Source organism: Haemorhous mexicanus, chromosome 1 (assembly GCF_027477595.1).
Source record: "Haemorhous mexicanus isolate bHaeMex1 chromosome 1, bHaeMex1.pri, whole genome shotgun sequence".
In the NCBI taxonomy this organism is placed as follows: domain Eukaryota; kingdom Metazoa; phylum Chordata; class Aves; order Passeriformes; family Fringillidae; genus Haemorhous; species Haemorhous mexicanus.
In genome coordinates, this window is record NC_082341.1 from 115,939,324 (window position 1) to 115,966,624 (window position 27,301).

At 39.2% G+C, this 27,301-nt stretch overlaps 1 protein-coding gene across 11 annotated transcripts in view; it reads left to right on the forward strand.

Annotated features, from left to right (window-relative positions):
• The window catches only part of DTNA (dystrobrevin alpha), a 223,238-nt gene that overhangs the window by 100,557 nt on the left and 95,380 nt on the right, over positions 1 to 27,301 (forward strand). For all 11 annotated transcript variants that reach the window (XM_059860149.1, XM_059860118.1, XM_059860159.1 and 8 more), the window contains one exon: positions 24,489 to 24,556. In XM_059860149.1, coding sequence (XP_059716132.1) covers positions 24,490 to 24,556 — 67 coding nt within the window. In that variant the 5' untranslated portion in view covers position 24,489. Of the gene's footprint in view, positions 1 to 24,488; positions 24,557 to 27,301 lie in introns of those variants that run through there.

The window sequence follows — 27,301 nt, forward strand, 5'->3', positions numbered from 1 at the left end:
GGAACCTAATTCAAACACCCAAGAGCTCTCTCACTAATACAGCCCATCCATTGTGGCCCAAAGTATAAGGCACCAGGGCTGCAAGTGATTCATAGCATAGTACCACTAACACATTGTCTAACTGACTGTCACAGAGATGCACTAGGAGTGAGTTTGTCCAGGGAATTAAAAAATTAGGGAATCTAGATAAAAGGAAACAGGGCACCTTCTTACTGAGTACTACCCCTCTGTTTTCATGTCAGATGTGATAGTTTATCACACGGAAGGGAGAAAAGGAAGTGAGTCTTATTTAAACCCTTCATTAATAATCAAAACCAGCAAAACAACACTGAAAAGTGTCCAGCTAATCATCTTTGGAAGACTAGCAAAAAGGTAAGAGATTATGGAAAGTAGGTATGGAAAATCATGTTCTCAGTGAAGCCTTGTGAACAGAAGGAATATGAGAACTATCAGTAAAAGGCGGTCTCCTTCACCAAATAGTATTCCATTGCATGTATTTTTTACTAGATCAATATTAGACTATTCAAATGTCCTTAAAGATTATAAATTGGGTCGTGATTTGGTGAAGATTTTGGCAAACAAAAGCCCCTTGGGCTTTTGTTCCTCTTACTTTCTACTGTCTCATTAACCCCACTGAATCTTTTCTAAAACCTTCAAAACAAATATTACTCTCTGGTAGCTGAAACCTCTGAAATAAACAACCAATAATTATTTAGTTTATGGGTGCCTCTTGTACATGAACCAGCTGAGAAAGTCCTGGAAGACTGCTAGAATGCACTACTGTGCCATGAGAATAAATTTACTGCACAGTTTTGCAATTCAGATTTTATTCAGCATTAGAACTGTAACTCATTAATAATGTCAACAGATTTGCAAGGGAGATCTTTTCTGCCCACTCCTACAGATTAAATCATACAATTTATTGATATGATAATCGTTTTACTAGATTTGGATTTGTGGAAAACAGCAGAAATACCTAACTGACTTGACTGCTAAAAAAAAAATTAATCCACTGAACTGACATAACTGTGTGTCAGCCTCTGAGAAGAAAGAAAGAAATCTGGACTCTTGATCAGTAGGAACCAAAACAGACACAAAATCGTAAGGCTACATGATACAATGTGTATATGCCTTGTATGCAAATAGTAACATAGGCAAAATTCCAATATGGAACAACTTGCAGAGACTAATTGATATAGGAATATGTGCACCAGTAGGAGCAGGCCAGTCCCTCACTCATCTATCAGATGGCTGAGATGTTTTTCTAGGGATAAATATGTACATGGGTGATTACAGTAGCAGATGCTAACTCTAGGAGCTTGAGCTCCATATCCAAATGTTCATCTGGCTCAATCAAAATGAACAAAAGCATTTCCAAAGGGAGGGCTAACATCTCCAGGGCTGAGTGGGCATTGGCAGCAGTCCAGAATGTCTTCTTCACATGCAGGAACTGTGCTCTTAGGAACAGTTATTTCCAAAAGGTCCAGCCACCTAAGGTATTGAACATGGAAAATTAAAGAAAACCGTTCTCTTTGGAAGAAAGCTTGCTATGAAATCATTATGGGAGAAGTTGGTTCAGTTCTTCATAGAGCAAAAGAGCTTGTGGTATCAGGATGTTCATCTCATATGTCTGTAGGGCTGGCTTCAACACCCATTTCAGCTTTAAGTGTGTGCTGAAACAGGTCAAACACATTCAACAGCTTGTGGAAAATGAGGCTCTGGTCCAGGACTGCTATAGCCACTGAGCAAGGAAAGGAGGCTTGTATATTAATGCCTCAAGGACACATGTAAAGCTGCCGTCTGGCCACATTTGTCTGTGGTCAGACTTCCTGTAATTTTTCCTCTGAGGAGCTTGTTTTCAATATTGCCAAGTCCCAAGTGCTCACAGATCACAAGTCTATGCTACAGAACAGTCATGAGATGCTAGGGCTCCCCTGCTTTCTGGCTTGCTGCATGTTGTTTTCTGCAGCTGTGAACCATGGAGAACTTCTTTGTTCTTCTGCAGAGCAAAAGAATCTGTTCAACATTCTGTTTCCAATAGTAGGGTCTTCTAAGGAAAAATTGCCAAATGCTGTGACACCCTGAGAAGAAAATTCTCTTATCCTGATGGAGTGGTAGAGGTACAGCCAAAAGAAAAGCTTTTTAAGATGGGCATATAGTGCAGAGACCCTGAAACTTCGAGATGCTTTTGGGAATATGTGCAATTTATTATTTTCAGTAGCAAAAGAAAAAAATCTCCTTTAGCCAGAAGCTTAGGGCCTCTGGTGGCTTTTCAAGAAGTTAGGTCTTTGAGCTGAAGGGGAGCACAGCTTCTTCCAACTGATTTGTCGCCTGATCAACCTGTTCTGGGATGGTCTGTAGCTCTGAACATCAAAGACTAAAGGTCCTATCCAGATGCTGAGCTACAGAAAAGGTCTTTTCTGTGGTTCTGCCACCCCCTCCATCAGCTTCAGGCTATACTAAATAATGAATCTATGCCAAGACACCTCCCTCCCTGCCTGCCTGTCTCATGTAGCCCATGTACTAGCTCTTGCGTATGTGAATATGCACCTATGCACACACAGACACACCTGAAGTAATTCATGTCTGTCATTAGACATAAATTATTGGGTTGAATTACTTTGTGTTTCATGATTTCCAGAAAGAAGAATGACTAATGAAAAGATGAAATGTCATGAGCTCTTTTATTGAAGATAAGTGACCGAAGTGCTGTCAGATTGGGTGAAGGAGGGTAAAACAAGTGCTAAACGCAAATCTCCCCTTCCTTTTGCTGGGCAGATAGTCTGTTAATGGTGTCAAATTGGGTGCTGTTCTTCTGAGATGCTGAAGCAGCTCTGGTTGCTTCTGAGGTGTCCCACCCCAGTCTCACTGAGAGCTGCAGCTGAGCACTGGACTGAAAGCAGCTGGATTTGCAGGGCTGAGAGACCCTGTACCATCCACCCACCGACAAACTGTAATTAGGAATGTTCCTTCTCACACATTTATGTCACAAGGTGAGGACTAAAAGTCTGTTAGCTGTCTCTAGTTAGGGGTATTTTTGTGTGGAGTGCTTCTTAGAATGGAAAGAGGCAGATTAGACTTTCAAGCACCCTTTGACAACAGCGCTGAAGCTGAGGGTGCACTGAGGAATGCTAATATGGGAAAACTAGGAACATCTTGACTGTTAATTCTGCTGAAGTTAGCAGAGCAAAGCAAAAAAAAAGGGTTGGGTTTTTTTTTTTATTTTTGTAACCCCTAGGCTTCATAAATACATCACCCTTCTTTATTGTCAATTTGCTCAGAAAATCATTGCTGACATCTCACCTAAGGACTTATTACCATTCTAGTCAGGCTATCTTTCACTTATATTGAAGATTTCTTGGATTTTTACCAGTCTTAAATTATATTGAAAGGAGGCAGATGAACATTTAAATTAAAAGGTTAATTGAAACAGAGCTATTGCGCTGGCACAGTTAATTTGTTTCAGTTAAAATGTTTATTAGCTTAATTGAATATTTACAGAACCCAGACAAAAAAAGTTGTGCATCTATTTCCACAGACACAAAAGTAAGTGTACTTGTATTCAAAAGGTGAATACCCACTAATAACACTTAAAAACAGTAGTCTCTTAGAGCCTATTTCCAAAATGAGGATTTTTTTTTCTGTAGTTAAACACCAATTATTTTATTATTTGTTATCTGCCACCAGTTTCTTTTACAGTTCTTTAGGATTTATGAGCACAGTGAAGTTCTGAAAGGTGTCAAGAAAAAGAGCTTACATTGTACAAATGCTTGGGGCGGGAAGCACTGGTAAGATCTTCTGCCTGACAGGGGATTACCATGTGATTCTCTTGTCTTCTTTGTGGGTTGTTTGAGAATGATCATGAAGATCCTCATGAGGAAGAGCTGTTAGAGAAATCTGTCTGCTTTTTCTTTTCTCTAATTGGAGAGGGGTCAGGAACTGCATAAAAGGGAAAATGTGATCCTTTCCAGATTTCCTGGAAGAAACCATATTTCAGTTAGTTGGCTTTCCTAGGGTGCCTAATTTAGTAGCATGGCCAAACTGTATTCCTAACCTAGGGGGAAAATTCATCAGCAATAGTAACACCAGAATTTAACTGATCAGACTTCATTTCTATGAATACAAATGTGGTTTTTAGACAGAACAAATGGTGCAATAATTTCCAAAATAAGGAGTAACACATGTTATTTGGAATATGTTTAAACATGGAAAAGTGCTTTAATTGGATTATTTTAAAGAAGTTTATGTTTGAAAACATTAAGCTTAATAGAAATGGTATTGTGTGATTCGCTACTCAAAGAAACATTATGGTCCTAAATAGCAACACAAATGGATTACCCCCCCCCCCCCCAATCCCGTATTTAATAGACAGACTATTTTAAATTCTACTTCATTCCCTGTATTAGTTTCCTGAGAGGATTTTCGTCATCAGGCTTTAGGGAATACACTTAAGCGCCAAGGTCTTGAAACCATGGTAATTTTTAATCTTTAGGAAGTATCCAGTTAGACCTCGTTGCCTTTATGGCATTCAAACTTCTCTTCACATCTTAGTGTAGGTAATTTTCTCCTTATAGCATCTGTCCCAGTTCTACAGGTGGATGCACTGGGACAGTATTATACCAAAACCACCAGTTTGTGACCCATAGGAAAGGGGCTCTCATCTCAATACATGAGTTTGTGAGTTTGTGCATCATGGCAGCACTGCAGGATGGAAGACAGCTGGTAGTCTTGGGCAGTGATGTGGATACAATGGTGAGGATATGCCTCCTGTTTCAAAGTGCAGCCATAGCTATCTTCAAAGAGTATTATCCTGCCCTGTAGCTAACTGCATCAGTCCTGAGCATCTTAAATGTGCTGCTTCCTGTGGCTTGAGAAACAAAGCCTAGTCCTTTGGCCTCTAAGCAAAAGAGTTTCTGTTTGATTATGATAATTTCCTGCCAGCCATTCTTTGTTTCCTGAGCAGTGCACGCAGAACTCCCACGTCAGCAGCCGTCCAGCAGATGCCCAAGTGCTTCTCTGGTGCATTGCTTCAAACTGATGTGTTCTTCATCAGTAGACTGACCAAAAATGCCTGTTGTTCTTGTTTTATTCCATAAGCCCTCTGTGTTTGTTCCCTGTTAGAAAAGTAACTGTTGACCTCTGAAAACTGTGTATTCAAAGGTACAGTTCACTCTCTTCTGTGGGCTTTGAAAATACCTGCAATATCTTAATATGAAGGGCACTGATAGGAACCCCTTAGCTTCCAGGCTGCACATTCCCTCTATTTCCCTTCTCCTCTGGTGTCCCCACTGCCTTCCTTGAGCTGCATTGTCACTCCCTTCTCTCCCATTCTTATTTCTGAAGTACTCTTAAGTGCTTTTGCACTGGAGACTTGGAAATCCCTTCCCCAACTGCCAAGATAATGTGTTACAGGGGAGCAGTGGTGGTCTCTGCACCTTGAACACTTGGCAATTATCTTTGGAAAGGAGAATCTATGGGTTCATGACAGAAAGGAATGATGGGGGATTGTGAGCACAGAGACAGGGCACTGCCTGCTGGTGAAAGAGGAAACCTCTTCTTACAGCTGGACTGTGTGTAAGGTTATGAAACCAGCTCCTGCCGTGCCTTCTTTTTCATGTCGTTGCTGCACCTCAGTGCTGAGTCTCCTTTACAGACTGAATTTATTAGTGATGTATTAAATGCAGGAAAATGGAGTAATCCTGAACCATGATTAGAATCTAAAGAAAGAGTATGTTTTAAGCTAGCCATTAGCAGGGGTTTTTTTCCTCCAAGTTGGTAATTTAAAAGTCTGTAAATCACATAAATAACTTAAGAGCCTAAAAGCAGAATTAAATAATTATTCATTTTGGGTCCAGTTTTGGTTTTTAAGAGTCTAAGTGTAATTATTCTGACACAAGGGACATTCTAATGGTTCTAAAGCAAATAGAAGTGGCTGCAACAGGAAACCTTTGTGCCATCAAACACAACTGGTTGGGAGAAGCAGTGAGGCAAATTTCCATGAGCTGGAGTATCACCAGCTTGCAGTGGTTCTGGGAAGTTTCAGGTCTTGGGGATCTTCCTTGCAGGAGAGATTGTAACTCCACGTGTGTGTACTGTGTATGGCTAGCAGTGAAGCATTTTCTTTGCAGGGCTTTTTTTCCAGCCTGCTCTCTGTTTTCTCTTTGTTAAACAAGGGACTCATCTCAGCACATTGAACTGAGCTGCATGGAGAGAAAGATGAGATTTTAAACTACTGAAATTCTAGAAGTTCTTTTTCTGTAAGGCAGAGAATATATCAGGTAGGTGCAGAAATAGCTCTTGCAGTTCAGAAATATATTTTGAATAGCAGAACATCCCAGCCCCTTAAGTTTTGGGTGAAGTTCAAAGAAATCCATCCAAAAGCTAATTCAGAATGTAGCCAGGCCATTCTGTTCCCATTTGTCTTTCTAAAGCCTAGGAAATAAAAAGTTTTTCCAGCAGTCCATCCGTGCAATTAGTTCAGAAAATTTTCTTTGGTTTGGGGTTTGATTTGGCAATGTAGACAACAGCTACAGATCTGAAAACAGTGAGACAAGGAGCAGAAAGTGCTTTTGCTCCCTTATACTAAGTTCACCTAACTGTATTTTTAATTCTGACCAAGACCAGGTTAAAGTTGTAATTAAATAATAAAAGGCTGTAAATAGTGTGAGGACAACATTGCAATGATCTCACCAGTTTGTAAAAAAACTAAAGTATTACATTTTCTGTTTAGCTGAAATGCCCTCCCCTTGTCCATAAACCTAAAGTGTAAATTGTAATTTCTAACAGACATAAAATACTCTACATGGTGTATTTTAAATTGAGTGCTACCACATGAAAGAATATGTCTTCATAATGATGTTTCTGATCTTGAATTAACTTTCAAGCCAGGGCATTTATATTGTTCAATTGTACCTATTGGAAGGGGATAGTAAATATCTGAAGCCCCATTCTGGTTTCTGAAACTGATCTTCTAGGCAAGTAATACCAAGGCTTTTAAGTACATTCTGCCTGGTAATATGCTAATCCATCTTCCCTTCCACTGGTTGGTTGGAAAGGTCCCACTGATGTCCTGAAGGCAGAACAGACCATGACTGGTCCCTAAAAACTCCTGCAGGCCAAGAAGAAGAGTTTCAGTTGTTATGCCCACATTTTAAAAAAACTTCCCCCTCCCTTCCTCGATTTATTGCATAAGGATAGAGAATATCTTAAACCTTTCTCTTCTGCGAGTGTCCCATGCAAACTGTATTCACTGTTTGCTGGTTATACTTTTCATGTCAAAATTCTGGACCGCTAAGTGATAGATTACTTCCATTGGAATCAGTGACTGAAATTATTACCTCAAGGTCATTAGGTTACTTCCTTGTCTTTGTAAAAACAGCATATTATTTTAAATCCAAAGTTATTAAAGTGGCTAAATATGTGGAAGGAAACTGAGCTGAATAAATGATTTATACAGTCGCCATTAGGGACAGTTTCACATCTGCCACTCTAGGATGATCCAGATCCTGTGGTTTCTGACAAATGCCACTTTTTTCATTGAGAACTTCAGAGTGACTAAAGAGCAGAAGTGATTGTTGATTCCTACATTGCTGTCACTCATCTCTTACGGGTTGTTATTTCTGATGTTGCTGTTCTTTTGTCTTGGCTCCCTCTTGATTTTGAATCTGATCACATTACAATTTAACCTTGCAGCATTCTAATTTTAACACTGCAACACTACAAAATAAACAAACATACAGATGAGATTGTTTTCAAAGGATGATGTTTATTTTCATTGCCCAGCTTGATCTTTTGGGACAGAATGAAAACTCTTCTTCTTTTTCTTCTATGAAAGGGGACATCTAATGGACATCTTAAAATATATCCAGAAATAGAGGTATCCTAAATCATAGGTTACCATTGGAAACACAAGATGTTATGGCTAAAATTAAACACAGGTAAAATCCTGGCAAAAATTACTTCATTGAAGTAATTGCAAGCCTTTTCATTGATTTAAGTGGAACTGAAATTAAACTCTGTATTTCAAGAGAAGATATTTTTTTTTCCCTCCTACAGACATATGCACCCTTTCTGTTCCCCTTTTTTTTTTTTTTCTTTTTTTTTTTTTTTTTTTTTCCTCTCTAAATGAATGTACCATGCTGGAGAAGAGCCACTCTAAAGTTCATGACCTGTGGGAAAGTTGGCATGCCAGCTGCAGAGAAGCATCAGTCAGTGCAGGCCAAGCATGGCTGCAGATGTCAGCCGGTGCCTTTTGTCCACAAACAAGAGGGTATTTCACTTGACAGGGCTGCAGCAAAAAACTCCAGGTGGATTTCAACAGGCTTCAGCGCCCACTGTTAAGGGGAGAGATTTTAGACATGTTTACTGAAACTTTGAGTTCCCCACAAGACATTTTCCATAAGACATTGTGCAGGTTGCATTTGTGAAAGGAATATTGCTGTAGCAGCCTGTGTTGGATATCAGCTCAAGGGAGTAAGTCTACAGCAAGCTAAGGGATAGCAATACTCAGAGTAAATGGCTTCTGACTTTTAGAAGTGTTTGTTTCTATGGAGAGATGTTAATTTTGCCCTTTGTCTCTGTGGCAGAAATTAGAGGAGCAGTGTTACATCTGCCTTGTCCCAGGTGTTGATGCTGAGGGAGATTACCTGGGGGCATGCAAGGAGTAGAGCAAGTACTGTTGCATTTTACAGTGGTCATCTTCAAGGGAGAAGCAAGGGTTGTACTAGGATGCCTTGTTTTCAAAGTAAAATTTCACATTGTTTGTTCCAGACAAGAGAATCCACCACAATACTTTGCTCCAGTACTCACAGTAACTCTAGCCAGGAGCCATTAAATGCAGATCTAAGTGCTCTTCCATCATTCAGGCAGCTTTGCTCAGCTTCTGAAGAAACCTAAACCCTTTCTTTTAAAGAACTAACATTTACTTTCTCATACAATTACCTACCTGGAATATAAGAGGATTGTTTACAGAGGGAAAAAAGAAAAAAGACAAAAAACAAGGAAAAAAAGACATTTTTCTTTTTTAAAGTCACCCTGTAAAAAGGCTGAAAAGTATACCTTGAGGTCCCTTTTTTTTCCAAATCTGTACTTTTCCTCCATAAATATCAGCATAAATTGATGCATATACTGGAGTTTGTGTTTGATGCTTTGTGACTTCAGGAACAAGTAAAATACCTTTGTACCAGGTCAGTGATGGTCCAGGTGCTGTATTTTGCCTGGAAAGACCAAAAATGTGTATAGAAATCTTTTTCATGCATAGAAGTAGAGAAGAAAAGATTATTCTGAGTAGGTGTTGCCTGTGGGAAGCTTAAAAAGTTTAATTTTAAAAGGTTTTCTATCCCATAAACATTCAGGTGTTAACCTGTTTTGCAGCCAGTGTTTTTAATACTAGGGAAACAAACATAAAACGAACACTTTCTTTATCCTGATGTAACAACGTGTGCAGATGTGACCACTGTTTGTTTGGTGTGCATGAGGAGAATAGTAACATCTTTCCCTTAGACATTTGAGAGAGTACTGCATTCATTGTTTTTCTAATCCTTTGCCATGTCAAGGACTGAGCAGTCAGGACTAAGATAATGCAATGTGTCATTCTGATTGTAGCAAATAGAATATTCAAGTTGGATGCAGTGCAGATTTTTTTAAATATTTGTACCTGGCTTTTCTGTTGAGATTTCAGAGGTGAACAGAAAGCATTCACATGTGAAGCACTGGATTTGGTGCTCAGTATTTTTCCTCTTCAGAGTAGCTCACCTAAAACTGTTCCAGTATCTGAGTTTTTGGCAGTGTTCAAGAATTCAGCTGAGGTCACAAACTGTTGCTGACAGATTCAGCAACTTTCATGGTCTTAAAAATGTTGTATCTCCAACTCTCTCTTTTTAAAGTACATTAGTTTATAATTTTTTATGTGTATGTATTTTTACAGTTTTATAAATATATAATCTTAAAAACTTGCAAGCTTTTTGATGTTTTCTAATATTTCCCTCAAGAGAGCAACAATATTTCAGTCAGAACAATTTCAGCAGAACATTCTGAAATGATCTGATGAATTTTAGTTATTTGTATCTCAACCTTGAGCGTGTTTCTTACACACCTAACATGATTATCAAAAAAGGAAAATCTGAGATGAAACTGAAGTGTGAAGGGATCCTGTTACTGTTTCTTTTTCCCCTCCTTGTTTTGACCTTATTAATGCTGCCCAGTTATTATAAGCTACATGACTGCTATGCTAAAACCTTTGCAGGCTGACTGACTACAAATTCTACCTACAGAAGTGCTAAGTGTAATGCTTTTCTGTCTCTCCCAAATCTCTGTGATGCTGTGCATTAGAGGGAACAGCCTTAAATAGTGAGGATAATAGTGAGGGATGACTGGCACTTGATACAAACAAACCTCCTGGTGCTGGAGATTGCTATTGGAAATCCTTTCAGTTGTTCTCTTCAAGTGCAGAATAAAGATGTGTGTGCAAGGGACTCTACCAAAAGGCCTCAGCCAAATATTTCAACACTCTGCAGCAAAGGTGTTTGTGCTCTCTAGCTGCTCTAAAAGTAGGTTGAGTGGCAAAACGGTTAATTAAAAAAAATAAAATTGTAAATAATAATAATAATAATAATCTGGGGAATAATCTGCCTCTCTGACTCTTTCGAGTCCCCTTTTCCATTCATTTGTGTTGTAAAACACAATTTCACAGGATTGCTTAAAACCAAGCCTGCAGCTAAATATTTACCCAATGGATTTTGTTAAATCTGTTTCAGTGCCTCTGGAAATGAATTCACACCTCTAATTCCTAAGTACCCTTTGCCTCTGGGCATCTGTAGTGAAATGCAGGTATTAGAAGAGCTGAAATCAGTTGAGATAACTGATAACCTGAGTCAATAAGCAATGGACTGAGAAAACAGAATGATCTTTTGTCTCTCTGGGGTTTGGAAATGGAAATTTTTGAGCTGAAAAGTGGTTTTTCAGATAATGCTTGAAAAGTGATTTTCGGGCCTGTCGTCAGCCTTCCTTGCATCAGTTAAGTAGCAGCTAATTTAGTCCAAAAATATTGCCCACCAGCATTTCTTCTAATAGCAGGTGAAGAACACCTGAGGAGGCATTTGCGCCAAAAGGTTTGGCCAGCCCCCTTTTCTAAGGGAGGAGCAGCTTCGTAAGAGCTCTAACACTGCTCACAGTCAGCTTGTGGCTTTAATGCATTTCACTCTTTCACAGGGTGTTACTGTCATCTCAGTCACAGGTCATAGGGGAGTTTGCCAATTCTTCTGTATTTTTCATCTGTCAGCCATTGGCGTCTGTTTAACACACAGGAGATCTGAGCCCAGTGCCCAGAATCCAGCTGGATGGTTTGCTCCCTTCCTTTGCTCCCTGTTTGACACTCACAGGACTAAGGCAAGAAGCAAAGTGGGTAAGCTGACACCGAGCACTCTGCTGTTGGACATCACAACCCCGTGATCTAACACAGGGCAACTCTGAAACATCACAAGTCAGTAGAGGCAAATGGATGGTTTGGGAGACAAGGGACAAAACAAAGGTAATAGTGAAGGCAGAAAGAGCAATGGGGGAGTGGGATGTGGCTGCTGAAATAGTCTATTTTGAATATTCTATGTTTAAGAAACTAAATTATGAAATATGTAGGAGGAAAAAACATATCCACAAGTGAGGAATGCAAGATGAGCCTCTGCTGATAAAACTCTACTACATGTTTTTTTATACCACTGAGGTTCTCATCCAGAAATACGTCTGGAGTCTCCATTTCACCTCACTGAAAATAGCATTGGGCCTGCAATATATGTTTCAAAAGATTTACTGGGATAGTTTTAAAAGCCACAGACTGTAGGGCATTCACTGTATCTCTTGAGAGACTGTCTAGAGCCTCATACATCTTTCACTTCCGAGTTCCCCTGTTGAGATCAGACGTTTTCTGTGTTTAAATATTATTCCTGTTATTCCTAATTAAACCCTGTATATCACACCTTATAATTCTCTCCCCAACAAGAACAGCAGATAGCATTTTTATTCCCAGCTCATTAGCATTTAACAAAACTCTATAGATTTGATGTTACTCTCTTCCCAGAAATCAGATTCTCCGTTCTCAGTCCTCGGAGTGTTTTCCTATCTCTCTGCCTCCCTCTCTCCTTGCACTCTGTCAATGGCTTCCAGACAACTTGGTGCCTAAACTAGAATGCAATAGTTGAGTGTAGTTGAACCAGAGCCAAACAGGAGGAGGAGGAGGTCTCTTGCTTCCTACTCTGATGTGTTGCATTTGATTAGGCAGACCAAAAATACACTGTTGCTTTCTTGCCAGAATACCCAGAAGAATATTAGACATGCTCTCAGAATTAAGCAAATGACACCTGAGGTGCAAATGTACTTATTCTTGCTTGCAAATATCATTAACCAACTTAGCTCAAATCTGATTATTACCAGCTCAAACACCTTCAATTTGGATGCCTCTGGACTAGTTTAAGGAATGTCTCTACTTACCAACAGGGTCAAATTGGACATGGTTTTGTCCAGGCAGTGGTGTAGCACTTGTAACTCACACAGGTTTCTCCTTAGAGCCAGTGTCTGCTGCTCTCTGGATTAGGCTGGTGGCGTCTTTGACAGCAGGGGTTGGGCGTGGGGCTGGAGCATCGCTCAGGAGAGCTGCTGCTGGCTCAGAGAATGAGTGGTTCTCACAGGCCCTCTGGGGGTGGAGAGGAATCTAATTGCCCAGGCAAATTGTCACTGTGGCAGTGAATTCAAGTCTGTTTTTCTTGTCAAAATCCAGGCCTGTAGCCGTTACTGCTCTCTGCGAGGATTCATATAATGCTCTCGCTTTCATGGCGTAATTGAAGTCCCTCTGCAGCAGCCACAAGTACCTGGCCACTGGGCTGTTGTGGTCAGTGCTTCTTACTGAAAGCATCTGTAAAATGTTTTATCTGCTCAGAACCGATGCATTTCACATAAAAATTGGCTTGTAACAGTTTGCATTGCTACTCTTTGTCCAAGGATATATTATGTCTTGCAAGCTCTGGAGGCCTTAGTGCCCCTTGCTTTTCTGTAGGATGTCTCTGTGCTTTCACATTGACCACCCCTTCCTCTTCTCCCTCCAGCTGTGAGGCCTTCTCATAGTTGATGGCTGTTGAGTTTTGGTGGCTAGTCTTTGTGAAATAACTCCTTACGTGTGGTGGATCTTGGGAATGGCACCTTTGCAGCTCAGTGGTTGAGTTTCTCCCTGGAGTGGTTTTTGAGGTGGTTCTCCTAGAACTGCTGTGATGTCTTAGAAGGAAAATGAGATCTTTTCAAAGGAAGGAGGTGTTGAAAATTAGTTTGAGGACATGTAGTCTTCAGGGGAACATGGCATACAGACATAAAGTGCTATGTGACAGTGTCTTGCCTGTTTTGGCACCTCTTATTTCTTGTTGTTAATGATACAAATGTCATCTTTCCTCAAAAGTTGATGCATTGTGTGCATCGTAGAGCAGTGCTTGTGTAGGAGTGTGTGTTCTGCCTTGACTCCCTTAGAGGAGTGTTTCTCAGAAGTGATCTACTTCATTTTACACAAAGAAAAATCTTTAAACAACCATTTGGGGATTTCAAAGCACATCCAGAATCTTTGCCATAAGTGCCAGCCTGCTTAGATGTGCTTCTTTTGGGCTTTCATGTGCACCCCTTGGCTTTCTTCACATTCCCTTCTTGTCATGGGAGAGCTACATTCAGGGCACTGAAATTTCTCCAGATGAGAGTCTGCTTACAAGCCCATTTCTAGTAGCTGAAATATTTATGTGGCATTGGAGGGATTTTTATAATCTAAATGTTCTTTTGCAATATAATTAATACTGTTTTATTAAAAATGTTCCTCCTCAAGCATATACAACACTAACTCCAGTTTAGCAGGGTCCAACCAGTGTTAGAAGTAATGTGCATTATCTGAGAGGAAAAACACAGAAGAGTGAATCACATGTAGCAGCCTGTTTCTGTTGTGTCCATTTACAAGCCATTATCTTTGAATTCAATATTTCAAGCATTAGCTTTCTGTTCTGGCTTAATATATGAGACTATTTGCTACATAATTATATTGTATTTCATTTTCTTCTGTATGCTATTGTAATAATGATATTGCCTAATAAAATAATGTCAGATTTTAATTAGGTTAAAAGTAATTTGCTATATTAGGTTTTTTATTTGAGAAAATGAACTAGCTGATAGTGCATATCAAACTGTCCATTTTTTTTTTTTGTTTGCATTTGCTTTCATTTCCTGTTGTCCTTTACCTGTTGAAATAAGGGTGGGGTTTTTTCTTCAGTTGTTTTAATTTATTAGAGCCTTCCACAGCCTTAAGTCTAACACATTGCTGTTCTAGCAAGGACCTAAGATGCCTTTCTACTTATTAAAAGGATAGTTTTGCAAAAATTTCTGCTCCTAGTTAATAGCTGCACCTTTTTAATAATTGAAATAGATTATCTAGACTAATGTGAAAGGGTGTGATAATACTGTGTGAGAGTACTCCAGCAAAGGGAGGCTTAAATTTGCTGGGAGGCAAAGACAGAATACATTTGCATCAAAGACAGTTTTGGAAAAGAAAAGCTTGTGCTAACTTTTATTGTGGGATACTTTAGGAATAACCAGTGATGTAGGAACTCTCATAAAGTGTATTTCTCTTCATAATTTATAAGAGCGTCATGAATTGCATCTCAACATGCATCCAAATAATGAATAAAAGGATGAAGGGATGAAAGATTCTTCTGTTTCCTAACACTCTTCTCTTTAATTCTTTAATTCCTTTTGCTTTCAAAGTGACCTCAGTACTCTGTAAACTTCCACATCACATGCAGAGGAGCTGTGTTCTCTGTTACGTGATTAAAGCTTATCTTTATTGGGAGATACTGACTCCTCCTTGAAGTGCCATTTCCAAGTACATTCCCTTTTATGTAACCTACTGCTTTTAGCCTTCCCCTTTTTGTTAGACATTTATTAAGAACTAAATAGAAAACTTTTGAGCCCAGTTCAGCAGCCCATTCTTCTTTGGCTAAGTATGGCAATCACAATGGAATTCAAGCATATGCTTTGGGTTCAGTGTGTATGTAAAGGTTTTGTAGGATAAGGACAGGTTAAAGAAAGCTTTTGTTTAACTGGAGCCCATCTTGGCTTTTCTGTGTATTCATACTCAGAAATTACAGAATTGACCTGTAATTTCTTAAGTTTTATTTATTTATTTATTTTTAAATGTAGGCATCCCATTGCTGTTTTTTTCTGCTGATTCTTCTGTTATCACCTGGTACTGCCAGCCTACCTGTCCTGTTTCTGTGGTGTGTAATGACTGTATGCTGTATTGCTTGTGTGGTTATTGATGGGTGTGCAGGCAGGCAGTTATGGGACGAGAATGTACAGACCCTGATTTCAGTCAATATGACTTCAGGAGAGTTAGTATCTTAACTGAGTATCTTGAGGATTGAACTTTGTTATAACTAAGGCTGCCTAGTGAAATCATTATAACAATGCATGTGAAATTTCTTTTTCCACCACAAAATTAGGGACATAGAGGTGTGACCTTCAATGAGATCTGGTACTTGAAAACATAATTAAAGTTAGCAAGTTTATATCTGCTTTCAAAGCATCATCATTTGAATGCAGCCACCAAAACAATCAAGTTGTGTTCCTGTTACCCAAGGGCCACTCACAGAAGGGATAGGGCCAGGAAAAAAAGATAAAATCTTACATTTATTTATGCCCTTAAAGCAGCTAATTGCTAAAAGTGCCTTCTTCAGATATTAATTAGATCAGCCTGGAGGCTGCTCCTGCTTGCATTAAGGATCTGATTTCTCTCTGTGTGAGATTCATACAGATGCAGTAATCAACACTTTCTTTGTCTCAGAAGATGTATACTGAACCCAAATATGCTCCTAAATGCCTTAATTCCCATCCTAGTACCATTCTTCTGTCCTAGTGCCTGCTCTCACTGAGCTTCAAGACAAATTAACAGCTACCACTATGAAAGAGTATATGTGAACAATTTCCTCAGTGCTTCATCATTCTTTCATTTGTAATTTATTTTCTACCTTTCTGGCAAATAGATCTGGAGTGACTTGAAATTCCATGGGATTGTTTTTAAAGATTCTTTTTTTAAGCTGTGTTGTTTAGATATAGTTCAGACTTTCTTTTCTATAAATCTATTTGTTGTAACATTTCAGAAAATGGAAAAGTGGAAAAAAACCCAAAGGCATCCATTTCAGGCATAAAGATAAAAAAAGCTTAAATACTTCTTGGTTGTTAGTTGTATAATGGAAAACATCCTAGCTGATAAGATTTTTTTCAACTCCTCTGGATCAGTGGCTGTTGCATTAATTGTTTGGGTGCCAAAACTTTTCATCAGGTAAGTTACAAAAGCCAGTAGCTGTTCTATTAAGTAATTTGTTTGCTCACAGTACTTAATTTTAGTGAGATTTTTCCAGTACATGTGAAGGACCTCAATAATTTCAGCTTCCTAGGAATGCATTTTCTCCTGCAGCTACCATTTGGTTTATTTAATGGTTTTGTAATTCTGAAGACATGAAAGTACCTACTGTCCTACAGCAAATAATCATCAATCTGTATTTACAAAAACTGACAGCTTGTATTATTAAAATTGGCAGAAGCCAAGAAATGCTTCCTAACACAATTGTATCACTGTCAGCTTACTCTCAAATGAATTTGGGTTTAATTATGGCAGCACAAGAAGAACTGAAAGATCCCTTTGACTAAGTAGGATTTTAATTATATTTGATGTCCTGCAACCTCCTTTTTGCCTCTACAATGGCAAATAAAAAAGGAAGAGGACCAGACTACCAAAGTATCAGATTATCAATTAAATGCTTCCTGTGATAAAGTCCTTATAGTTGTTTATCCCTTGAGTTTCATCACAGTTCTGTCTATGAATTATGCCTTCTCTAACTAAGTGAAAGGAGTAGAACTACATATCTGAGTGTTCAAAGGTCATCAGTTCTTTATTGATCTTGGCTTTTAGAAAAATAGATTTTAAAAATCATATTTTGAAGGAAAAGCTACAATGCCAGTGAAATACAGCTCCAAAATGAGTTCCTGGGAAAACTCCATAAAAATATTTACACATCAGACTAAATCAGATTTGATATTGTAAATCATCAGCTTTTGTGTCTGAGTTTTGGGGGCTTCTTCTTTTCCTGGAATATGTTTTGAGTGTAATAAAAAATAAATGACCATTAGTGGAGGTTATTTCTAGCTATCCCTTAGTTGAACTAAGGCTCTAAAAGGTCATATATAAAGATAATAGGCATCTTCTTCATTGTTTTAAAATATTTAATAACATTTAGATTAAATACAACTTTTTAATTGCATTTGAATAGAACTTTGAAATTATACATTTAAATCTGTAGCAGTTAGCTGGAATCTGCCCCTAATGTTTATCAGATGGCAGTGAAGCCCTGGAGAAAAGGTTTTTGGAGTTGACCAAAATTATTTTATTGGATAATCTTATGCTCTTAAAAGGTGAAAACGTATTTGAAGCACTGAACATTAGTTTTCCTTCTGTATTTTATGCAATAAAGTAGTTTCTTGCAGTATCAGGAAGCCTGACTCAAAAAGAGCATGGCTAGAAAAATTTATCAAAGCAATGCCTGTAAGACAGCTTTTTAAAGTTTCACATGTATATTTAAAGTGTCAAGTAGTCATTTTCTTAAATGTCTTTCATGTCTGGAGTAGTAAGATTCTTTAAGAGAAGATCTTCTTCATGTTGCAGAGAAAAGCTGGGAATTATACTGTACAAGTACCCATGAAAAGGACAAAAATAAGGATTTTGGTATATATTTAGGCCTAGTTTGGAAGATTTTGAATTCCTAAACTTGATAATGCCTAGTGCACATAGAGAACAATTGATGTTTCCTTTGTCATGGCATCCTGTTGTAAAGTGCTGATTCCATACAGTATTAAATATTAAATGAGTATATTTTGACTCTCACATTTTCTATCTCAAAATTATGCCTTTATTTATTTTTTTTATTAATCCCTTCTCACTTGTTTTTTAGACCTGAGAGATAAGATTTGCACAGCATTCAAACTTCCTTGAAGACTGTACATTATGGAAATGAGTTGCAGTGGGTGCCTTGTTAGGCATTTTTGAGTTTCCCACTAAGGATACAAAACTCCCAAAAGGGGGAGCTGATGAAAAGTATGTTGGAAAATTCTTTCTTAAAAACAAAACCGCATTTCACTAAAGGAATAAATCAAGAATGAATTTCAATTTTTTTGGTGGTATTAAAATTGAAAAATACGATGAAAATGAGAAGAGTCAGACTTGCCGAGACTCATGTTGGAGATGAACTTAGCAACGGGTTTTATTTTCTTTCTTCACTGTAAAAATCTCATCTAGATAAAATACAAACACACTTTGTGAGTGCAATGCAATTATAGCTAGCCTCAGGAAAGAGCATTGACCAGTTTCATTACAGTGCCAAAGATTAGCCCTGGAATGTAAAGCTTAGAGAGGCCTATTAGGGACTTGGTTCATTAGAACATGTGGAACAAGACATTCATAAGGCACCAATAAATCCATTAAGGGGAAGAGGGCTCTGAAATGGCCCTTCAGGATTTTTATTATTAACTACAAGGATTGCTGAGGTTGGTGACGTCAGAAATACGGTTTTAGCCAGCACTTACTGTCCCTTTTAACTCACTGTTCTCCAGTCCAAGTTCATTTTGAAATAAGCAGCCATACCTGTTCTAGTTAGCAGAGCAGGATCTGCCTAACACAGCTGAATTTGGAGAAAATAGGAGAAAATAAAAGATCAGTGGAAAATCTCCTCTCTCACATTGCCACGAATCCTGCATGAACAGAATCCTGGGTGTTGACTACAGCTTTTAAGTTCCTCATAAAGTCACAGTTAGATAGACTCTAGCAGGCGCTTTCATTTTCATAAATCAAAATTTCTGATGCTGGTAAATCCTGAAAAGAAACAGCAGTTTGTTATGTATGAAGGACATTTTTATAAAACTGTCCCAAGCAATGGCAGACAAGAAGCCTGTGCTGCTGAAAAATGGTACTGCTGTCTGCTCAAAGCTGGGTTTAAATATTGACCAGCTGCATAGAAAATAGATTTGTCAACAGCATAAAAAATAGCCACTGAGAAACCAGAACATTTCTCTGCATCCTAATGCTTCTAATTCCCAGAGATGTCGAAGCTTCCATCATTTCATGGAAGAAAAATTAGCTTCTATATCAGGAGTCTGAGATTTCCTCACTAGGGAAACACAGACGCCTCACATAAAGGATGCTTGATCCTGGTTGATATTTTCTACCAAAGGGGGGTACTCTTTCCAAAAGTGATTTTGAGATACTCACTGGTGGGTTTACCAGTCTTGTGCTACAAAACTTCCAGCTAGTTGGGTCCCAAAAGGCTTCCAAGAGTTTCAGAGCCCCAGCACGCTCAGCTGGACAGGACTGTGGCAGAGGGAGGGGTTTCTCTGTTTCCTGTGTGCCTGCTTTGACAGAAAAGCAGCTTTTGTCCAGCCTGAAAGACTGTCACAAGTGTCACTGGCCGGGATTCGGAGCCTCTTTTTCCAAATGCCTGGCTGCATCACAACCATCACATGGGACTTGATAAATTTTTCATGCCAGAATTAATCAATTTCAGTGGGCAGTTTTCCTCACTGGCATGTGTCCTTCCTCCCTGGGGCACTTCATCTGTCACAGACAAACAGGATGGGGATTAGTGGAAGTGCTAGTGGGGTGGCTCTTCTCAGACCCATCAGACTGTGTGTGCACGTGTCAGTTCAGGAATTTTTGGATCTCCTGGGACATGTGTGGGGCTTTCCAGAGGGGAGTGCCTTCTCCAGGCATATAGGCAACTGCTTCTTTTGATGGTGTGGTGGTTTAACCCCAGCTGTAAAATAAGTCACATGCAACTGCTTGCTTTTTGCACCACCAGCCCCACCCCCCCCAGTGGGAGGCAGAATCAAGGGGGAGGAAGTTAAACTCATGGAAACAATAATTGAAACAAAGAAAAACATAACAATAATAGTCGTGACTCAGAGAGAGGTAATAATAATGAGACAGAGATACAGCCCAAGATAAGTAAGTGGTACCCAATGCAGTGGATCACCACCCACTGACCAAAGCCCAGCCCATCTCTGGGCAGTGATTGGCACCTCCTGGCCAATTGTCTCCAGTTTATGTAGTGGGCAAGATGCTCTGAGGTGTGGAATATCTCTTGGGCCACTTTGGGTCAGCTGTGCTGGCCGTGCTCCCTTCCAGTCATTTATGCACCTGCTCACTGGCAGAGCCGGGGAAGCTGAGCAGTCCTTGAATTGGGGTAAGCACTACTTAGCAACAACTAAAGCAACAGTTATCAACATTATTCCCATATTAAATTCAAAACACAGCACTGTACCAGCTACTAGGAAAAAAATTAACTGTATTCCGGCCTAAACCAGGATGGATAGGTTTTTTTTGGAGCTAATGATTTAAATGTAGCATGCATTCTTTTTATCAGGCACAGACATAGCTGGAGAAATGGAATGTAATGGAAATATACTATTTATGAAAAGAATGACATATAGTAGGGCTTCATAAAAGATATTATTTACCCTATAAATACTAAAACAAGAAAAACACTTACTTGGGAGAAAGATTATTGCAGTGCTCATAATCCAAGCAGCACAACAGGAAAGGAAAGAGAAATGAGGCATTTAGTTCTCATGTTATGCATATTACATGATATTCCCACCCACATTTTATAAACCAGTAAAATATATTAGAAAATAGACCAATTATGCTTCTGATACATGATAAGCATGAATATGAAATTGTAGTCAAAATAGTTCAAATCAAACTATATTATTTATTTATTTATAATTTTATTTCTAGCACTACTAATGTCATAAAAGTTTTCAGCTTGGAATGTGGGTAAAAATGAAGCATTCACAGTATCTTTTTCAGAGGCTGGAAACCTCACACTTGGAAAGATTTCTGCTTTGGAATGTCTGTAATACATTGAAGCCTTAATCCCACTCTAATTGGTACTTTACTAATTAGCTTGTGACTAGAATTTTAATTAGATGCACAATAGGTGTTCTTACCTGCAATGGAGGAGGTATTTCCTAGGAAGAATAGTGAAGGGAAGAAGATAGTGAAAGGAATCTATAGAAGACAAATATAATCTAATCCCTACTATAAGAAATGTATACGTTAATTAATATTTTTCAAAATTGTGTCTCTGGAAATGTATTCTGTTTTTCAAAGCACATTTGCTTTGTGATTTGCTTTTCTCCTGTGAAGAACAAATTGTACTTTTTTTTTTTTTTGTGATGTGACTTGTGCTGTGAGCAAACTGAGAAATACTGGAACACAACTGTAGTTAATTAGCTAAGGACCAGCCCCAAGGACTGAGGTGGACACATGATGGGCTCAAAGCAGGAGTCTGTGTATCTGAGTTGAAGAGTAGAGCTGTGTACCCATGAGCTGGGTCACAGGGAACAAGGCTGAAAAGGGAGATGCCCAGCACCTTGACAATGGCATTAGTTGAGCCTGGGCTGTAGCACATTCTGGAGTTAAAATGCATGTGAAAAGCTTGGAAGAGGCAACTGAGTGAATTCCTGTCAATGGCGACTCAGAAGTACCAGTACTCTGGTAGATGAGCATCATCTATCACTTTTTTCTATCAGGAAAAGACAAGAAAGAGGGATGGAATGCATCTGTCTGAAAATACTGCCACCACTAAAGTTCTTATTAGCTTAACAGCATATTCCCTGTTTACACAGAATTTTAGGATTGTAATTTGGGTGAAGGCTGTTTTAAAATCTGCAAAATATCTGGTGCAAGAGTCCTAAAAACATAAATCTGAAGTTCCTTCCTTCTCTGAGGAAGCCTGAATTGTGTGTTTATAAATATAAAGTTATTTGTCAGGCCTGGTAATCCCCATAAGCCCCAGCAGTGAAAAGGGTGATTCAATTTCAGAAGATAATGGGACATTCTGAAAAATGATGATCAGGTCCAGGGAATGTTTTTATATGGGGAGATATAAACAGTAAAAGTAAAGGGAGGATGAATTGCAGAAAACAAAAAAACAGTTAAAGAAATATTATTTTTCCCCCCACTGAAGGGACTCTTTTACAACAGGCTTTCTGATGGGAGTAGAAAACATGCTGTACAATTTGCATGATTTGAAAAATACTTTTTGTTACTAAATTTTGACTGGGAAAATTCTTCCACATGGTGAATAAGGTCACAGGTGAGCCACATTCCATGCTCTGCAAGATATTTAAAAGCAATAGCTAAGGAATGTTTTTCTCCAGGTATCAATATGAGGCAAGTGAGAATAAAGTTGCACCCATTATGTTTTTTCGATAAAATTTGTAGCAATCACTCTGAGAGCAGTAATTACTTCTCAAATGTTAGAGAACATTGGTGGAATGAAAACAGCAAATTATTGACTGGAGAAACATCTGTAAGATTTAAGTGTCAGCTGTGTCAAGAAGTAAAAGATGATGTCATCCTTGTGCCAAAATCAAATTATCCCAATCTCAGTCAAATAACACAGGTAATATGTGGTCTGAAAACAAGTTGCACATTGTGGAATAATGCTGAATATAGAAGTCAGAGAAAATGAAGATGGCCTATAACCAACTCTACAAGCAATAAATACTAATCAAAAATTGTGTTTGCTCTGAAATATTCACTCAACTGCCCTGTCTAGTAAAAGATATTATCTTTTCAAAGGGCTTTATTAACTCACCTGTCCTATGAGATTTGGTCATTTCCCATGGCAAATTTGTCTCCTACAATGAATTTCATTAGAAACAGAAGGGAGTGAGGAGCTCAAGCCATAATTAGTGGAATTATATTGCTTTTAATTTTTTATGGGACGAGATTTAAGGCTGATTCATGTAAAAAAGATATTACTTCTTGCTGTCTAATTATGATGCTAGTTGGGCCTGGCATATTTTGAGGTATCTCATTTTGCAGGGAGGTTTGAGTCTTCCCTGACCACCTCCAAGACACCAGCTACCTCAGATCAAAGGCTGAGTGACCACTTCTGTGGAGCACTATCCTGAGAGCTGTTATCTCTGCAGAAAGGGAGGATTTATTAGCTCAGACTCCATGCCATGCTACACACATCCCTATCACTCCTGGACAAATGGGAGCATACTTGAATATGAGGTGAACTTGAATGTTCCTGCAAAGAGGCTGCATCCATACCCTTTGTCCACTTCCTAGTGGGCCAGCTGCTCACATCACAAAACATCCACCATAGATAGCACTTTAGCAGAGTCTTTATCAGTACTCTGAGAATTGAATAGGCTGCTTGGAAAAGGCAATTATAATGCACTACCACTTCATTTGAACTGTGCAGTTTGAAAGGGGAAAAAAAAAAAAAAAACACAACAAAACACCTCTTATGTGATTGCCTTTCTGTCTTTGTGAAATAAAAGGAAACTGGTTTTCTGTCTTGAGTTCTTTGGTGATGGCAGACTTCAGCATCCAGTACTTTTATTCTTCCTGTTGTATACATATGGAGGTTTGCTATGGGTATGGGATACAGTGGAGTATGTTTGATTGCAGGCTTGTATAGAACATCTCCTTTATAACCTAGGTAGTGTGCTGTTATTTTACACAGTCTAGCTGACATAAGGATGGAGATTAAAATGCAGGTCAGAAGTTCTAACCAGACTTGGCAGGCAGGAAAGCATATTGGTTTGACAGGGTAATTACCCATAGGAAGTGGTGATGCTGACACTAGTTTTAACTTTTTGAGTGCTGCTAAAGACGTTTATCTTAACTCTGAAAGCTTTGGTATTTTATGGTTTGAATGCTGGCTGTGAGAGAACCTGTCACTTTTCTCTCAGCTCTATCCAGCAGTAGTGCTCTTCAAAATAGTCAAAAGATTTTTTTTCATCTGAAAACAGAAGGAAAATATATTCTTACTTCTGAGCCTTTTTGTGAAACTCATTTAACCAGAGATACACTGCCCTGAATTTGAATGAATATTGGGAGAGTGCTTGCTTGGGTAAATCACATGTATTATGTTATGGAGTAGAGATTTAATTGCTCTTGTTTGTTGGGGTTTTTTTGTCTCCTCCACACAGAACTGGCTAGAATGTAGTTTTTGAGACTATAAAATAATATCCAAATCTTTTATGATTTCTTCTCTCTTACATAATTTAAACTGAGGATTCCTTATTTAAGAAAACCTAAAATGAATTTCAGAGCTTGTGTTATGTAAGCCAGTTAGTTACATCAAGCAGAAAAACTGAACACTGCCTTTGGGAGAGAGGGGCGGGAGGGGGAAACAAATGCTTGAAAGCAGAGTCCAGAGAATGGAGGACAGTTTGGGGACCAGGTTCTCCACAAAGCATGCCACAGAGAGGCTGGCAAAAGGCATTGGATACACCTGGAGCACCAGTCAACCTCCAAGGTTCTTCAGGAGCAATTTTGGATGCTTACGTACGTATGTTCAGTCTGAGAATAATGCTTAATGTTTTCACATGATTTTGTCTTCCAGAATGATTGAAGATTGTGGGAAAAGAGGAAATACCATGGCAGAAAGAAGGCAGCTGTTTGCAGAAATGCGTAAGTACTTCCTGGAAATGTTTTGCTGTGATAGACCAAGCCAGTTGCTATGCAGTGTCAGTAAAATTTATGCAAGCTTTCAACCTCAAATCTCCATTGCACAAATGAATATCATGAGACCAAAACTGCACAAAAATGGGCTGATTTGACCAAAGCAGGAAAGAGGGGTTTTCCACATCAGATTTTTTTATTGAATTATTTTAATCCGTAGTTTTCTTAAGACTAAGATGATGGAGTACACAGGTTGCATTGAAGAGGGATAAGGTCTCCAAAAGCTACATCTTTTTTTGGAGGTATCTGTAGTGGGTTGACCCCAGGCAGCTGCCAATCTCCCACATACTTGTTTAATCCCTCACCCAGCAGAATCTGAGAGAATATAGGGAGAGCAAAAGCAAGCAAACTCATTGCTTGAGATAAAGACTTGATTAGGTGACAGAAAGAGAGGGAGAAAATTACAACAGAAACCAAGCCAGTGATGCAAAGGTGGCTATTCTCCACTTCCCAAAAGCAGACTGATGCCCAGCCACTCATGGAACAGTGTCTGCCTTGGAAGACAAAACTCCCCACCCCCTTCCTTCCCTACCCCAGTTTTATTGCTGAGCATGGCATTATATGGTGTGGACTAACCTTTTGGCCAGGCGGGGCATCTGTCCTTGCTGTGTCTCCTCCCAGCCTCTTGCCCATGCCCAGACATCCCTGGGAGGGGACAGAGTAGGAAACAGAAAAGCCTGAGTGCTGTGCAAGCACTCTTCAGCAACGGCTGAAACAGCGGTGTGCTATCAACACATTTTAGCCACAGATCTGAAACACAGCACTGTGCAGGCTGCTATAAAGAAAGTTAACTGCATCTCAGCCTGACACAGTACAGGGACTCATGTACTTCATACCCCACTTCAGGGTAATTTTTGTAGTTCCTCGTGAAGTCTTGAGCTCCCTGCATGATAGTGTGTCAGGGATGTACCATACCAGCAATGTTCCTGCACTTCTGACAGTCATCTCTAATTTCTCTTACATCCAATCCACTCTTCCTCCAGAAAATTCTGTTACATATCAAATTTGAGACTGTCACTCTGTCACTAGCTTTACCTGAGTTTTGTGTGTAATTACTAAGCTTCCTGTTTGTCCCCTGCCTCATAGTAAACTATGACAGAGCATCTCCCTGATCTTTGGTGGCAGACTTAGGGCATTACTGGGACTGGAGTTATTGTGCCTAATGAAAGGCCAGGTGTGTGCTGGTGAGTTCAATGTGTGTGAGCCCAACATCTGAGCTCTCCAAATTAAAGACTTCCCACTCAGATGGCCTACCAAGAACTGTTTTGGCCCATTCCACAGTGTCCACTAGATCTGTTGTGCCCTGTAATTGTTTTAGTGTCAAACAACCCTTGCTGTTGTAACTCATGAATATTTCTCACTGATCTTTTCTCTCTGGTGCCCAGTAACAGGACCTGAAGAAATGGAATGAAGCTGTGTCATGGGAGGTCTAGGTTGAGTATTAGAAAGAGATTTTTTTACCCAGAGGGTGTTTGGGCACTGGAACAGGCTCCCCAGGGAAGTGGTCACAGCAGCAGGCCTGACAGAGCTCAAAAAGCATTTGGACAACACTGTCAGGCACATGGGGTGACTTTTGGGAGTATCCTGTGCAGAGCCAAGAGTTGGACTCAATGATTCTTGTGGGTCCCTTCCAACTCAGGATATCCTTTGATTCGTCTCTTGTGTACAGCACCTTGGAACCTTGGAGGGAGGTGTTGTACTTTGGCCAGAATCAAAAACTGTATTTGTCCATTAGCAGAACATACTGTAGTTTTAATTATAATTACAGAGGGGCCTTGATTTTTATCAGCTCAAGTCAGTGACATAGGTACCATTAATTTCAAATAGTTTTAAATACTCCTAAAATATTTAGGACTTTGCTGTGAAAATTTGTGGTTTGTTTCCACAGTTTTGAAGGCTGTTTTAATGTTGGATTGTTTAGCAGGAGTTAGAGGTATTGGGAAAATCAGCAGCTGGAGGCACAGGAGGGACTATTTTCCTGTATTATACACCAGTAGTTATAGTCTACTATTTTCTTCTTTCACATTTTAGTATTTTGGCACACTTCAGTCTGGTTTAGCTCAGGTGTGCTTCCGTTTTCTGTTTGCTTGCCTCTGTTCCTCCACCTGCTACCTGTGTACACAGAGAACTGGATGTTCCAACTAGGTAAAATGAGGGGAAAATATTAAGTCTTTGTGGAAAAACTAAATATATTTTAGCCATATTCATAAAACACTGAACTTTGCATTCTGAGAGCCCCTTAGATACAGCTGTGTGTGGAGGGTGTGTGTCACTGAAACCAAAATTCATCCTGGGATTGCACTCAGCTGTGTGCAAGCCCACACTTTAACATGTGTAACAAAAACCATGAGCTCCTGATGCCCTACATATTGTGGGCCATGTTAAGCTTCTTAACATTCTGATAGGCATGAGCCTGTCGTAACAGGTAAACTACACAACCTGCCAATATCAGAGGAAGAAAATTCATAATATAAAGGCTTTTACCAGTGGTTTTGGCTCTTGGGATCTACATCTCCAAGTCTGTGACTGAAACCCCACAATAATTGTACAAAGTGGGTCATGTTCCAGACTACACAAGATAGAAAAGGGGGCGGGGGAAGAAGAAAAGAAGAAATCCAACTTTTCAGGCCTTTTTAAGTAGGAAGTTTGTCCTGAACAAGGAATAGAAGGATTTGATTCTGACTTTAAATTAGC